Source organism: Diabrotica virgifera, chromosome 10 (assembly GCF_917563875.1).
Source record: "Diabrotica virgifera virgifera chromosome 10, PGI_DIABVI_V3a".
NCBI lineage: Eukaryota > Metazoa > Arthropoda > Insecta > Coleoptera > Chrysomelidae > Diabrotica > Diabrotica virgifera.
Window position 1 is genome coordinate 134530914 of NC_065452.1, and position 15459 is coordinate 134546372.

The window sequence follows — 15459 nt, forward strand, 5'->3', positions numbered from 1 at the left end:
CCATTTTTTCTTTCAATTATTTTTTCCAGTATATGATTAAGTCATATATTGAAGAGCAAAGGTGACAGTATGCAACCTTGTTTTAAACCTACTTCAATTGGTATTTTATCTGTCATTTGCCATTTATGTAATACCTGACATGTTGTTTGCTGATACATCATTTTGATTATTTCAATGATCTTAGGAGGGAATCTATTTAGCCTTAAGATTTTCCACAGGGCTGTATGTTTTATGCTGCCGAAGGCTTTAGAAAAGTCTATAAAGGCCATTATCAAGGCTGCGTTCTTCTCTATAGTTTCATCTATGATGATTCTTGCCGTCGAAATTTGGTCTATACAGGATCTTCCCCGTCTGAAACCCGCTTGTTCTTTTCTGAGAGTTTTGTCTATTATACAGGGTGTCCAGAAACTCTACCGACAAACGAAGACAGGAGATTTCTCAGATAATTTTAAGACAATTTAACCCAATTCACCTAGTCCGAAAATGCTTCCTAAGGGAGCTAGAGCTCTTTGAAGATGGCGTCATGTAATTAGTTTTTCTTAAATACCTCCAGAACGCTTCTATTTAGAAAAACGAAAATTTGTATGCATATTTACTTTTCAGAAATGAATCGATTCCATCCATTGCGAATTTCTAGTACCAGTCATAGGCGTCCGTTTTGGGTAGGGCAACGGATATTTTATCGCCTAACTTTTTTGTCTTGAATTTTTAAGCATTTTTGACTCTGAATTATTAAATTGTGAGGTATTCTAGTACTAAAAGGTACTCTTACTTTAAGTCGATAGAATACACAGTTTTCTAGAAAAATCCATTTGAAAATTTTTCGTTCTTTGAATTTCAAAAAAAAATTAAAAAAAACTATTTAGAAAGATGAAAACTGGTACATTTATTTATATTCCAGAGATTAATCGATTTCATTAATGGCGAATTTCTAGTACCGGCCATAGGCGTCCGTTTTGGGTAGGTCAACAGTTATTTTATAGCATAACTTCATTGTCTTTAATTTTTAAGTATTTTTGACACTAGATTATTCAATTATGAGATATACGAGTACTAAAAGTTACTCTTGCTTTAAGTTGGTAAAATACATCGTTTTTTTAACTTTCTTCATTTTTTTTTTCAAATTCCCTAAACTAAAAATATTCAAATCGATTTTTCTAGAAAACGGTGTGTCCTACCAACTTAAAGTAAGAGTACCTTTTAGTACTAGAATACCTCATAATTTAATAATCCAGTATCAAAAATGCTTAAAAGTTGAAGACAAAAAAGTTATGCGATGAAATAACCGTTGCCCTACCCAAAACGGACGCCTATGACCGGTAATAGAAATTCGCAATGGATGAAATCGATTCATTTCTGGAAAGTAAATATGTATACAAATTTTCGATTTTCTAAATAGAAGCGTTCTGGAGGTATTTAAGAAAAACTAATTACATGGCGCCATCTTCAAAGAGCTCTAGCTCCCCTAGGAAGCATTTTCGGACTAGGTGATTTGGGTTCAATTATCTTAAAATTATCTGAGGAATCTCCTGTCTTCGTTTGTCGGTAGAGTTTCTGGACACCCTGTATTGTTGATTCTTTGATGAACAATAAATGCGAATCTAACAATAAAACACTGAAAACGTTTGTTTTCTATACGTCCACAAAATTTATTACAACTAAGTGACTACAGCTGTTTCGGCAGAATGCCTTTCTCAAGTGATATAATTTACAATGTTTTTGCCTTTTTAAGTCTTTAACTGAAGAGGTTGAGGAGTGGGAAGCTGTTTGTCTCGAGTTGGTCATTCAGAATTATATCTGTATTTTTCAATTTATTAATTTCCATAGATTCTAAAAAAGATAGCTTAATGCCTTTATTTTGAATATGCAGAATTTGAAACTCTTCATTGAAAGAATGATTATGATCTAGAAGGTGAAGTGCGTATGTAGAAGTGTCCGTTTTTCTATTGTTGAAAGCCCTTTTGTGTTCTGCTATCCGTTTGTCAAAGGTTCTGCCAGTTTGACCGATGTAAGTTTTCGGACAGTCACCACAAGTTAGTTTGTACATACCACTCTGTAATTGCTTTCTCTTTCGGCTTTTATTGTTCTTAATATATTTGCTTAAGTTGTTGTTAGTTCTGAAAGCTGGTGTTATTCCTTTCTTTTTTATGTATCTGGCTATTTTTGTTGTTATCTTGCCAGTATATGTGAGAGAGCAGAAGGTACTGGGTTCTTTCTGTGGTGGTGGATACACTAATTTCAGGGCTTTCTTATGGAGTTTTTGGTTTAAAATTTTGTTAACTGTTTGTTCGTTATAGCCATTGTTTACTGCTATTTGTTTAATGATGTTTAGTTCTATCTCGAAGTTATTTTTTGTCATGGGAATTTCTGTCAGTCTATGTATCATGCTATGGTAGGCTGCTAATTTGTGTTGTGTAGGATGGGATGATGAATTGTGTATGGTTGTGTCAGTATGGGTAGGTTTCTGCCGAAACAGCTGTAGTCACTTAGTTGTAATAAGTTTTGTGGAAGTATAGAAAACAAAAGTTTTCAGTGTTTTATTGTTAGATAAAATGAACTTCCATCAAGTAACGGTCGAATCCATCAATTATAAATGCGAATATTTTATTTGTGGAACGTATCAGCGTTATTCCTCTCCAGTTTTCGCATAGCTGTACGTCCCCTTTTTTTGGAAGCTTGACTATAATTCCATTATTCCATTCCTTAGGTAGAATTTCTTCAGACCATATATCTGCTAATAGTGGTGCTATTAGCTCCACGGTTCTCTCAGTGTCCGCTTTCCACAGTTCTGCTGGGATATCGTCCATTCCCGCTGCTTTGTTGTTCCTCAGGTGCCGGATTGCTTCAGCTATTTCTTTTTTCGTTGGAATTTCCTAGTTTATCCTTAGATAATTTTCATTTGGCTCTACGTCATTACCCTCTTGGAACGGCGGCTCATTTTCTTCTTCTGTCATACGTTCGCTATAGTACTCATGCCATCTTCGTGTTTGCTCTTCAGATGTTGTAAGCAGTTGTCCTTATTTGTCTTTTAGTGGTTTGTCACTGTTGAAGTTCTTATTTGCAAGACGTTTAGTGGTTCTATATAGCTCTCTCTGATTATTTGTTTCGGCTGCCTCTTCTGCTAAGCGCGCCATCTTCCCTGTCCATTTTCTTTTGTCATTTCTAGCGCTCTTTTTTACTTGTTTATTTGTATCTGCATACTCTTGGGTTATTCTGATTTTATCTTCTAATTTTTGTATTCTATTTAGTTCGGCTTTTAAGTCTTTCCTCTTTTTTATCAGTTGCCATGTGTTATCACTTAGCCACTCTGATTTCTTTTCTTCGTCGTAGCCCAACACTTCTTGTGCGGTTTGGTGTACAGCCTCTTTGATCATCTCCCATTTGTTTGCTATATTTGTCTGTGTGTTGTTTTCAGTTTCTGTGTTCAACTTTATTTTGTTACTCCACATTTTTTGGGTTTCACTGTCTTTCAGTCGTTGTATATTGTATCTTCTTCGTTTGTTATATTGTTTACTCCCGTGTTTACTTCCGCGTTTTGCCTTAATTTTTACTTTTATTTCTGCTATTAGTAGGTGGTGATCACTTCCTACATCTGCTGATCTTTTATTTCATACATCTAGAAGGCTACTTCTCCATTTTTTATTAATCAAAATGTGGTCTATTTGATTTTGCGTTTTATTATCTGGTGATATCCAGGTTATTTTGTGGCAGTATTTGTGTGGGAAAATCGTTCCTCCAATGACAAGATTGTTTTCTAGGCTAAGTTCTATGAGTTTCTCTCCATTGTTGTTTCTATTCCCTAGTCCATGTGTTCCCATGCATGTTTCCACTCCCTTGTTGTCTTTACTTGTGTTTATTTCTTCTTTACTTATGTTTATATTTTCTTTTATAGTTTTTCTCTGTTTCATTAGAGTATTGGTTTCACTGCCGAGTTTTCCTTCGTTCTTTAGTTTTTGTTGGACAATGGACAAAGTCTGTATACATTATATATTATAAGATTCTCGATGGGAAATAAGCCACAATTTTACTAAAAAAATGAATTTATTAACGTTTCGACGCCTAAGTCGGGTGTCGTTGTCAAAATACAAAATAATACTAAATAAACAAAAATGTTGTTGCTTAGTAAAAAATTCTTTTAATAATTTATTTAATCTGACTCATTTATATCGGCAATTCAGGCATGTATTATACATTTTAAAGTAGAAGACCTTATAATGATATTTCCAATATTGATGAGTTGCGTTCCTGGGACGACTTTACTAAAAGATAGTTCATTCGATTACATGAATTTAACCCTAACTCAAGAATATCCGCCACAAAAGTCATAGCATGTGATCTGTCTTTAAAAAGACAACCAAATGCAACGATGGCAGTAAAATTCTCGTGCTAGAGATTCCATAGTAAATCATGAGGGAAAACCAGGAAAAAACCTCGTGGTTCTATCCCGACATCGTAAGTATTTGGGCTTACATTTAGTTTACTCTCAAAACTAATACCAAATTCTGACTTTAATGTATATATGCTATTTTAAATTATAAATAATATTAATAATACATAGATATTATATAAATAATACTAAAATATAAAATATGTACTAACTCGATTTGTTAATGACTTACTAATCGTGGTATTTTCTTTCTATTGACTTCCTCTTTTAGTATGGGTAACCACATCCTATTGCATTCTACCGAGGAATTTGCGACACAATTGTTTTCATTTAGCATAATTAGAGCCGCTTCTCTGATTTTTCAAATCAAAGAATTCAAAATCAAATTAGTAAGTCATTAACAAATCGAGTTAGTACATATTTTATATTTTAGTATTAGTTATATAATATCTATGTATTATTAATATTATTTATAATTTAAAATAGCATATATACATTACAGTCATAATTTGGTATTAGTTTTGGGAGTAAACTAAATGTAAGCCCAAATACTTACGATGTCGGGATAGTATCACGAGGTTTTTTCCTGGTTTTCCCTCATGATTTACTATGGAATCTCTAGCATGAGAATTTTACTGCCATCGTTGCATTTGGTTGTCTTTTTAAAGACAAATCACATGCTATGATTTTTTGTGGCGGATATTCTTGAGTTAGGGTTGATTTCATGTAATCGAATGAACTATCTTTTAGTAAAGTCGTCCCAGGAACGCAACTCATCAATATTGGCAATATCATTTTAAAGTCTTCTACTTTAAAATGTATAATACATGCCTGAATTGCCGATATAAATGAGTCTTCTTCTTCTTCATGTGCCGTGCTCGATTATCGAACGTTGGCTATCAAATTGGCTATAGCAACTTTGTTAACGGCAGCTCGAAAAAGGGATGCAGAGGATCTGTTATACCATTCTCTCAGGTTTTTAAGCCATGACGTTCTTCTTCGACCTGGCCCTCTTCTTCCGTCTACCTTATCTTGTATTATTAAATGGAGTATATTATATCTCTCTGGGTGTCGCATAACATGGCCAAAATATTCAAGTTTTCGATTTTTAACTGTTCTGACTTTTCCCATCCGGTGCAAAACAACTTCGTTACGAACTCTATCCACCCAACTGATTCGTAGGATTCTTCGGCATACCCAAATTTCAAAGGCTTCCAATTTCTTGAGAAGAGTATCTGTTAAAGTCCAACCTTCGACACCGTACAAAAGAGTAGAGAACACATAACATCTCACTAATCTAATTTTAAGATTCAAAGTAATGTTGTTTCCACATAAAAGTTTCTTTATCTTAAAGAATGCAGCTCTGGCCTTCTCTATACGTATTCTAATTTCTTTGCTCATGTCCCAGTTCTCATTTAGATTACAACCAAGGTAGGTGATACTGTTAGTTCTCTCTAATTGTTCACCATAAGCTGTTACTACTTCCGGTTGTATTGGCGTCTTACTGACAACCATCACCTGGTCTTTGCGGTGTTTAGCTTGAGTCCATATTCATCACACGTTGTGGTAATCCTATTAATCAGATGTTGAAGTTCTTCATAATTGCTCGCAATTAACACCGTGTCATCCGCATATCTCAAATTATTAATATTGACGCCATTCATTTTGATACCACATTGAGCATTATCCACTGCTTTATTGAAAACAAACTCAGAATATATGTTAAATATTAGTGGGGACAAAATGCAGCCCTGCCTTACTCCTCTTCGTATCTGAAGTTCTTCAGACGTGTCCCAGCCAATCCTGATGTTTGCACGTTGATGCCAGTAAAGATTTTTGATAATGCGTAGGTCTTTATCATCAATACCCACTTTCTAAAGAATAGCAATCATTTCCGTATGTTTTAACCGATCAAAGGCCTTCTCAAAGTCAATGAAACACATATAAACCGGATGTCCGACATCTCTGCATCTCTGTACCATAACCTGAATACTAAACAGTGCTTCTCTGGTCCCAAGGTTATTGCGGAATCCAAACTGTGTATCACCAAGCTGTTCTTCTATTTTTTGGTACATCCTAGAGTGCAAAATTCGTAGAAATATCTTTAAAACATGACTCATCAAGCTAATGGTTCGGTAGTCACTACATCTTTTCGCGTTTGCTTTTTTAGGTATCGTCACAAAAGTCGACAGCAGCCAATCCGTTGGTATATAGCCAGTTTGATAAACTTTATTAAAAAGATGAAGGAGAGATCTTTTACCTGAATTTTCGAAGAGCTTTATTATTTCATTCGGTATTTCGTCTGGTCCCGTCGCTTTTCTGGTCTTTGCTAATCTTATTGCTTGTTCAATTTCGTCCATAGTTATGTCAGGTCCTGTAACTACTTCGTTAATTTCAAGCTCGGGCCTTTCATCATTAAACAGTTCCTCAATGTATTCTTTCCATCTGTCTATTTTATCCAAATCAGTGATAATCAGTTTTCCGTCTCTATCAACGATGTTATTTGCATGTTTTTTGTTCTGACCGGTGAGTTCTTTTATTTTTTTATACATATTAAATGAATCATGTTTTCTCTGCAACTCTTCAATTTCTAAACATTTTTTTTCAAAGTATGTTTCTTTTGCCGCTCGTATTTTAGTCCTTATCTCTTTATTAATGCGTTTATACATTTCGATGTTTTGATTCTTAAATTTGCGTCTTTTTCCATCAAATTCAAAATCTCATCGTTCATCCACTGTTGCTTCTTTTGATTTTTCTCTTTGAAGTTTGGAGTTGAGTTGCTTATAATCGTTTTGATTTGGTTCCAATGATCCTCGATGGATTCTTGTTGTTCGTTATTCTCAAAATTGCTCTCTAATTTGTTTGAAATCCCCTGACTGTTGTTTCTAATAAAATCGGTATCCAGTTTGTTAGAGGATCGTTGTTGTTTTATCCGTTTAAGTTTTAATTTTATTTCGGCTAACAATAGATTGTGATCAGATGGCACATCGGCGCCAGGATAGGTTTTTACAGACTTTACTGCATTTCTGTAACGCTCACTGATGGTTATGTAGTCAATTTGGTTTCTTACGATATTATTGGGGGTATCTGCTGGAGATTTCCACGTATATAATCTCCTTTTAGGTAATTTGAAAAAGGTATTCATTATACATAGATTATGTTCTTTGCAAAAATCTGCGAAATAGTCTCCCCTTTCATTTCTATCGCCCAGTCCATAACAGCCAATAATATTACTTTGTCTGCCTTTTCCTATCTTAGCATTAAGGTCACCCATCAGAATGGTGAGATCTCTAGTCTTGAGTTGGTCGGTAACAGTTTTTACATCGGCGTAGAACTTGTCAAGTTCTTCCAGTTCACTTTCCGCTGTCGGTGCATACACTTGTATTAAATTTATGTTTCTGGGTTTCGCGTTCAACTGAATCATTATGACTCATTCAGATACCTGGCATACCGCCCTAACACATTTGCTAACCTCGTTTGAGACTATGAATCCTACACCATGACGATGGTAATTACTCTCTTCTCCTGCATAATGTACTTCATGATCATCCACATGGCATTAGCCAGATCCAGGCCATCGCATTTCACTGATACCCAGAATTGATATTTGCAGCCTTTTCATCTCATTTATGGCATTGTGTGTTTTTCCTGGTTCATATAAACTCCGCACATTCCATGTGCCTATTCTACAACTTCTCTGTATATCAAATTTGGCCAAGCGGGAGATTCTTCGCATCCCTGCCCCATTTAAGAAGCGCCCGTACTCGGGGCCATCGTTTATTTCCTCAGCCATATTGATTAACCTGGGAAAAATAGTGTAGTAGTCATTCCCTTCGCTTTCTACACCGCTGTGTACACGCTGTTTAAGTGGTTGCCACCGCACCGAGTACTATTCTGTATTGACCGTTCTGGCCTAAATGACTTCCGCTCAATACAGATACTGAAAAACCAGCTGCCGATTTCCAGGTTCGATTTTATACAAGCCCTAAAACCAGGGGGCTGCCACCTCCGTCCTCCAGACCGTTGTGAAGACCTTCTTCTCCGCCCTGGATGCCGTTGTGGGCTTCATCCGTGACCCTGGACAGGGGACCCTTAGCAGGTACTAGTTTCCCGGGTCAGGAAACACCTGGAATCTGCAGAAGGCAGGGATTGATTCAATTTCCCTGATAGGACTATCCAAAAGGAGTTCCTACCTGCTACCTGTAAATGAGTCAGATTAAACAAATTATTAGAAGAATTTTTTACTAAGCAACAATATTTTTGTTTATTTAGTATTATTTTGTATTTTGACAACGACACCCGACTTGGGCGTCGAAACGTTAATAAATTCATTTTTTTAGTAAAATTGTTGCTTATTTCCCATCGAAAATACTTAATTATAAAAATGCCACAAGGAAATAGCTTCAGAACAACATTAAAAGATTCGTTTGAAAAACAGAAAATAAAAAATATTCTTTTTTCAGCTTTCATGGTAAATGTCTAAATATGGCACAGTGCATGAAGACATTTTTTGATTGTGTGATCAAGGATTTCAATCAAAATGAGCTGCTGTCCACTAAACTGCTGTTTTTTATTCACTCATTATGTAAGTTTATCTTTAAAGTTATACAAATTATGTGGCTTGTATTTTTTTAAATTTTCCATATACAACCAATATTTACTTTTGTATACATCGGTTCAGAAATTCTTTTTTTTTTAGCTACGCTGATCCTTTATCCATTTTTGGTCGTTCAAATGAAGCATCTAGGGCTGGATGTTCAAGAAACTGCGATAATATCTTTTGTGACTCCCGTGGTGTCAATTATTCTACCATTATTGACAGGACGCATTGCAGAAAAAATTGGACATATTAAGGTAAATTAAACAAATAAATGGAAAAATATTTGAGGAAAAAGTAAACGAAAAACATAGAACAATAAAAGAAATAGAATGTATGATACATATGATATAGACAATCTATGGAACAACTATAAGTAGGCATTAAAGTCAGGCAGGCACTAAAAGAGACTCAACAAGAAAACAAGACGATAAGAAACACAAAAAGAATGTAATATACAGCATTGAAGATATAAAATAAATGGAGAATTAATAATAAAAACAAAACAAATAGTTAAAAGATGGAAACAACACTTTGAAGAACTATTAACAGATATAAACCAAGACGACATTAATGAGGAACAAAATAATATATTGCAAGATAACACAGAAAACTCAATAAACGGGAAAGGAAAGAACTAGAAAAATTAATGAAAACGTTGAAGTATGGAAAAGTACCTGGAGTGGATATAATAACAGCAGAAAAAATGGAGAACAAATATTACTAAAAATAATGAATAAACTATAGAAAAGACTAAAGACATCTTGGAATATTGGAAGGTAAATTTTAAGGCCTTCCAAATATGTAGGGGAATAAATTATTTTAAAGCGAACGCTGATATTTGAATACTGTTTCTCTTTTATGAATTACTGACTTTTCTTGTTTCTTTCACGTTTAGTTAAGTTAGGGTGACCAAATCATAAGCTTGAAAAAACGGGACACATCCAAGGAGTACCTAGAATTTTTGTCTGGGGGGAGAGGGTTGGTTGGGCGGCCATTTTTTTTATTGTTTGTGAAAGACATGTATTTTCCTATGATTTTTTGTATATTTTTCATATGCCCTGGGGGGTTTAACCCCCAAAACCCCCCTGGGTGCGCCACTGCCAAGGAGGATTTGGAGCGATACCAAAACAGGTGGGGAAAATTAAAACATGGTCTTTTAGCTAATTTGGGACCTATAAATCCTTTTCAATTTACATTTGAATGTGTAATTTACGTACGATTAAGACTGCGAAACAGAAAACTATAAAACTCCGCCAGAATGGCATGGATCAACAACCCCTCAGAACAAAACAGGGAAGAATACAAAATATCGAGAAACAAAGCCAACTCAACAAATAAAAAGAAGAAAAATGACTGGTTTCGCTGGAGGATATTGAAAAAAACAGAGAAAACTATCAAAAGTCAAAGTAGCAAAAAATACGCCCAGCATTAAAAAACAAGAGGACTAAAAAAGCAAAAAAAGAAAAACCTTGTTTGAGGATATACAGATCAGCAAAATATGGGAAGAATATTACCCCATACTATAATCAATGATATTACGAAAAAATGGTATTCACTGTGAAGGAAATACACTGCGATGAAGAAGTAAGGCCGTACAAGATAACGACGAATAAAAAATTTTCACAGAAGATGAAATAACTGTGGAATAAAATACGGAGGAAGAGAATTACGTAAAGGAATAAACCAGCTAATACAACAAATATGAACAAAACAGACTACCAGCCGATTGGAACGCAGGTATTATAGTAGGTATCCATATATAAAAAAAGAAGATCTAGAGGAGTGCGAGAATTACAGAGCAATAACTTTATTAAACAACACATATTATAACATTCTAGAAAATATACGAAACATAAGACTTAAATCATGCATTGAACGAATATTAGGAAAATACCAGAACTAGTTCAGACCGGGGGAGGTCTACGATTAATTCCGTACATACATTGGAGCAAATAATTCAACAATCAAGAGAATACAACAGAGAAATGCACCTAATATTCATGGATATCAAAAGCGCTTTTAATACAACCAATCGGACAAAAATGATGGAGCAGCTAGAGAATGCTGGAATCCCAGAAAAATTAAGACATATGCTAAAAGTGAACCTAAACAACACCAGAGCAAGGATCAGTTTCAACGGAATAACTTCTAAGGTGATTAATGTACACAAAGGCGTGAAACAAGGTGACTGTATCTCTCCGACAGTATTTAATCTGTTATTGACAATATCAGATATTGACATAATCTGTAATCATGAGGATGACAAACTTGCAAACAAAAACATTATTACAGATCAACTTCAAATAGTAACATATGCAGATGATTCAGTCATCACAGCGAAGACGAAGGTAACACTTGCAGTTGGAAAATTACATAAGGAAGCGAAGAGAATAATAGGACTAGAGATAAACCAGCTCACAGCAAAATACATGGCGATAGGGAAAGATGAGCCAACTCAGAAATATCTAATAACACAGAACCATAAATTTGAAACTGTATCCACCTTTAGCTAATTAGGAGTAAAAATAGGGAAAACCGGAAAAAAGAGAACAGAGGAAAGAATTCTGAAGGACAGAAAAACATCTACACGGTAGAAATCTGCTGAGAAGCAAGACTTTAAGTATAATATGAACCTATATAAGACCTTAATAAGACTTGGTGTTACATAAGGGATGGAAACAACGACGATTAACAAGAAAGAGGAAGATAGCCTTCTGAAATTTGAAAGAAAAATAATGAGAACAATACTGGGCCACAATGTAACAAAAGAGGGAGAAATAAGAATGAAAACAAATGCAGAAATTGAAGAAAAATTAAAAAGAGAAAATATAGTCAGATAAAAAAAACTCAACCCAACCCAAATACGGGACATTTAGGCGTCCCGAGATACTTTTTCGGGACTCCGGGACAAATCGTAAAAAAACGGGACAATCCCGTTTTTATGGGACGTTTGGTCACCCTAAGTTAAGTATATGTTATAAGTTCTGTTTTGTATTTTTAGTACCTACTAGCAGCATCTTCAGTAGTAGCCGGAACTACAGCATTGCTTTTACTTCTGGTTCCTGTAGGAAGAACTACAGTCATGTTTCCTGAAAATTTGATTTTCAGTGTTTCCTGTGAGGGAGACTCAATTCCGTACTTCTCTTTACACGGTGAAGATATGTGCATTCTTCATGAAAATAAAAAAACTCTGGACAGTTTTTTTCATCAGCAATCCTGCGGTTTTGGTTGCCAGGCTTACCTGGATCAGACCTACACTGACTATGTTATGAATGTATCCCGTTATAAGGTGCTGCTTTATGACGTTATCGACAGCAAACCGATGATATATACATTTCCAGTTGAACCTGAAAACAAATCTGAGTTAAGGATGGAAACACAACGAAACGTTTTATTAAAAAACGATCACCGATATTCAAATACTATAATGAAGATGTCCAAAAACTCATTCTACTTTCCAACTATGCATATGTTTAATTTTACTTGTAACATGAAGTATGAGCCGAAGATAGAATGTATAATGGGAGGCAATGAACAATTCGTTGACTTTAAGAGACTAAAAAGATTCTGGAACGCTAGACTAAAACTTCTTCCTCCAGATAGCTATGATATGGAGGAAGATACGCAGACGTTCGAATTTGATTATCTAAATTCCACAAAACAGAAAAAGTTCGTATGTAAGAGAAATGAGTTGATGAATAGTAAACTTGTAAGTGTAAGTATCAATGTAGACCTACCTCATTCTCCCATTAAACATCTGGATATAGGAAGCTGCTCTCTTAGATGCTTGGTTACTACTCGCAGAGACAACGTGTGTGTAAATCCTGCTTATCAGGTGGAGAAGAATGTGTCACTCACTTTTTGGTCTTATTTGGGTATTCGTGTTGTTCTAGATGTTATTAATAGTGCTAGTATTATTATGTTTGAAGCTATCGTAAGAGAACAAAACGATGATTATGGATTGAAAAGAGTCTACGTAATGATTGGAGGAATGATATGCTCTCCGTTTTCTGGATGGATGGTTGATTACGCTAGCCTTGGAAAAAATTACCACGACTTTCGGTAAGAGTTTTTTATTTATTATTTACAAAGATCTAGACGCCTTGAAGGCCTAGGGCTACACAATTAATATAATACTTAAATATTACAAAACTCAAAACTTGTATCAAGCGGGGTGGCTTCTTGCCCAATCATGCCCCTTGTCTACTAAATTGACTTACTGTTTTCCTCCATTAATCCTTTTTTATTGCACTTTCTTCCCAACCATCGTTGTCTGGGTTGTCATTTCCTTCTTTTCGTGATTGGGTCCCGTTTTAGGATTATCTTTGGCATCCTCTTCCTTTGTATCCTCACCACGTGCCCCATCCATGTCACTATCTGTGGATTTATGAAGCGACTGATGCTTGGTTCGTTATACATTTTACTCTAGCTCCCTGTTTGTTCGTCGTACCCGATCTTCTACCAAATTTTTGTCTCCATATATAGGTCTGAGCATTTTCCTTTCTCATCTTTCCAATTTGTCCGCATTTGCTTCTTTTATTGTTCATACTTCGCTACCATACGTCACTGTGGGCCTTATTACCGTTTTATATATCCTTAACTTTGTTTTTCTTGACACATATTTGGATTTCATCAGTGATATTAGCCCCGGCGCAAATTGAACTTAAGCCAGACAGAACCTGCGTCGGCGGACTGCGTAGAGCGTTCTGCGCATCCTACTATCAGTTCATGCGTTCGCAGGTCGAGCTTGGGAAGGTTTGTCATCGACGGACAGTTTTCTTGGGCCTGGGATGGGTGACTCAGCGCCAGATGTTAATTTTTACGTGTTTTTGTTTGCGAGATGGAAGTATCTGAAATGAATACGGATGGTAATTACAAGTATTTTCTCCAGCTAAGAGACCGCTTTGCAATTAAATGCTGATAACTTTAATACCAGCGGACCAGATAAGCGGCGATATATTTTACACTATCTTTATGAATAACATTTTATTGCTTTGTTGTAGCACTACTCAACAAGTATTCGTTTATTCGTTTTAATATTTAAATGCAATAGTAGGGAATATAATATATCTGATTTAAACAGTGAATTTATTACATGTTAATTATTTTTAATTTCTTGTGACGTATCTAATGTAGGTTTAGCCAATAAATCAAAGTTATGCGTTTACAAGAGCATATTATTTGAAAAATAAGGAGTACCATAATGTGTCATAATTCTCCTTTATACAGGTAAAAACATTGTTTAGTATGTATTTCTTAAATCCACACAATCATTGGAAAATGATTTATGGTATTTAAAAATATCTGTTAATGATACTGTTATCGACAAAGTCGATCAATTTCAAATTTATCATCATATTAGACTTTTGTTTATCGTTAAAAATTAAATGGTGGTTGTGAATTGTATTTTTTGTGTTATTTAATATTTTAGCAAAATACATAATCAGCAAAAATCCTATTTAAAACATGCGAACCGTTTTTGCAATCACAATCAATGCAGTGTTTAACTTATGCGATTATAAAGGTATGTAGAAATAACATACTCAGTGTAAGATATCTTTTTATGCACCTGCTTATGATCAAATTTGACGTTTTCGAAAGTCATACCGCTACGACTACTAGTGACGTGTAAGATATTTTTAAAACGTTACTAGTTACAGGTACGGAACTACCGATTTTAAGTTGCCTACTCAATTCAGTAAATACAGGGATCAGATACATCAGTATTTTGTAATCAGTACCACTTAGAACCGGTATCAAAAGTAACCGTTACATGTCCGCACTGATTTTGCAAACATGCGAACCGTTTCTGCAATCACAATCAATGCAGTGTTTAACTTATGCTTGTTATTATAAAGGTATGTAGAAATACAATACTCAGTGTAAGATATCTTTTTATGCACCCGCTTATGATCAAATTCGATGTTTTCGAAAGTCATACCGCTACGACTACTAGAGACGTGTAAGATATTTTTAAAACGTTACTAGTTACAAGTACGGAACTACCGTTTTTTAGTTGCCTACTCAATTCAGTACAAGGATCAGATACATCAGTATTTTGTAATCAGTATTTGTACTCAGTACCACCGGTATCAATGGACAGCCTAAGTCTTGACGTCACAAAATTGGGAGGAGCTTATATTTGGCTCCAAACAATTCTGTTTATAATGTTAAACACTCATAAGGAATTTTTAATTTATTGTTTACGTGGTTTGTGTGACAAAATAAGACTTTTCATTTAGGTATTTAGTTAAAGAAACGTGCCAATTAAGAGATTTTTATTCGTTTTTGCCCAGGTGAGTTAATTTAATGCAATGATTAGAATGTAAACAGTTTTGAGGTTATATTTATTTTCAATCACTAAGGAATAAAAACCACCTGAGCAAAAACGAATAAAAATCTCTTAATTAACACGTTTCTTTAACGAAATACCTAAATGAAGTCTTATTTTGCCACACAAAGCACATAAATG

At 34.9% G+C, this 15459-nt stretch overlaps 1 protein-coding gene across 1 annotated transcript in view; it reads left to right on the forward strand.

Moving 5' to 3' along the window:
* Positions 1-15459, forward strand: part of LOC114342205 (uncharacterized) — a 54712-nt gene that overhangs the window by 9664 nt on the left and 29589 nt on the right. Inside the window, exons 2-4 of the mRNA XM_050641614.1 lie at positions 8851-8972; positions 9087-9241; positions 11989-13049. Of these exons, the coding sequence (XP_050497571.1) occupies positions 8873-8972; positions 9087-9241; positions 11989-13049 (1316 nt within the window). The 5' untranslated portion in view covers positions 8851-8872. The remainder of the gene's footprint in view (positions 1-8850; positions 8973-9086; positions 9242-11988; positions 13050-15459) is intronic.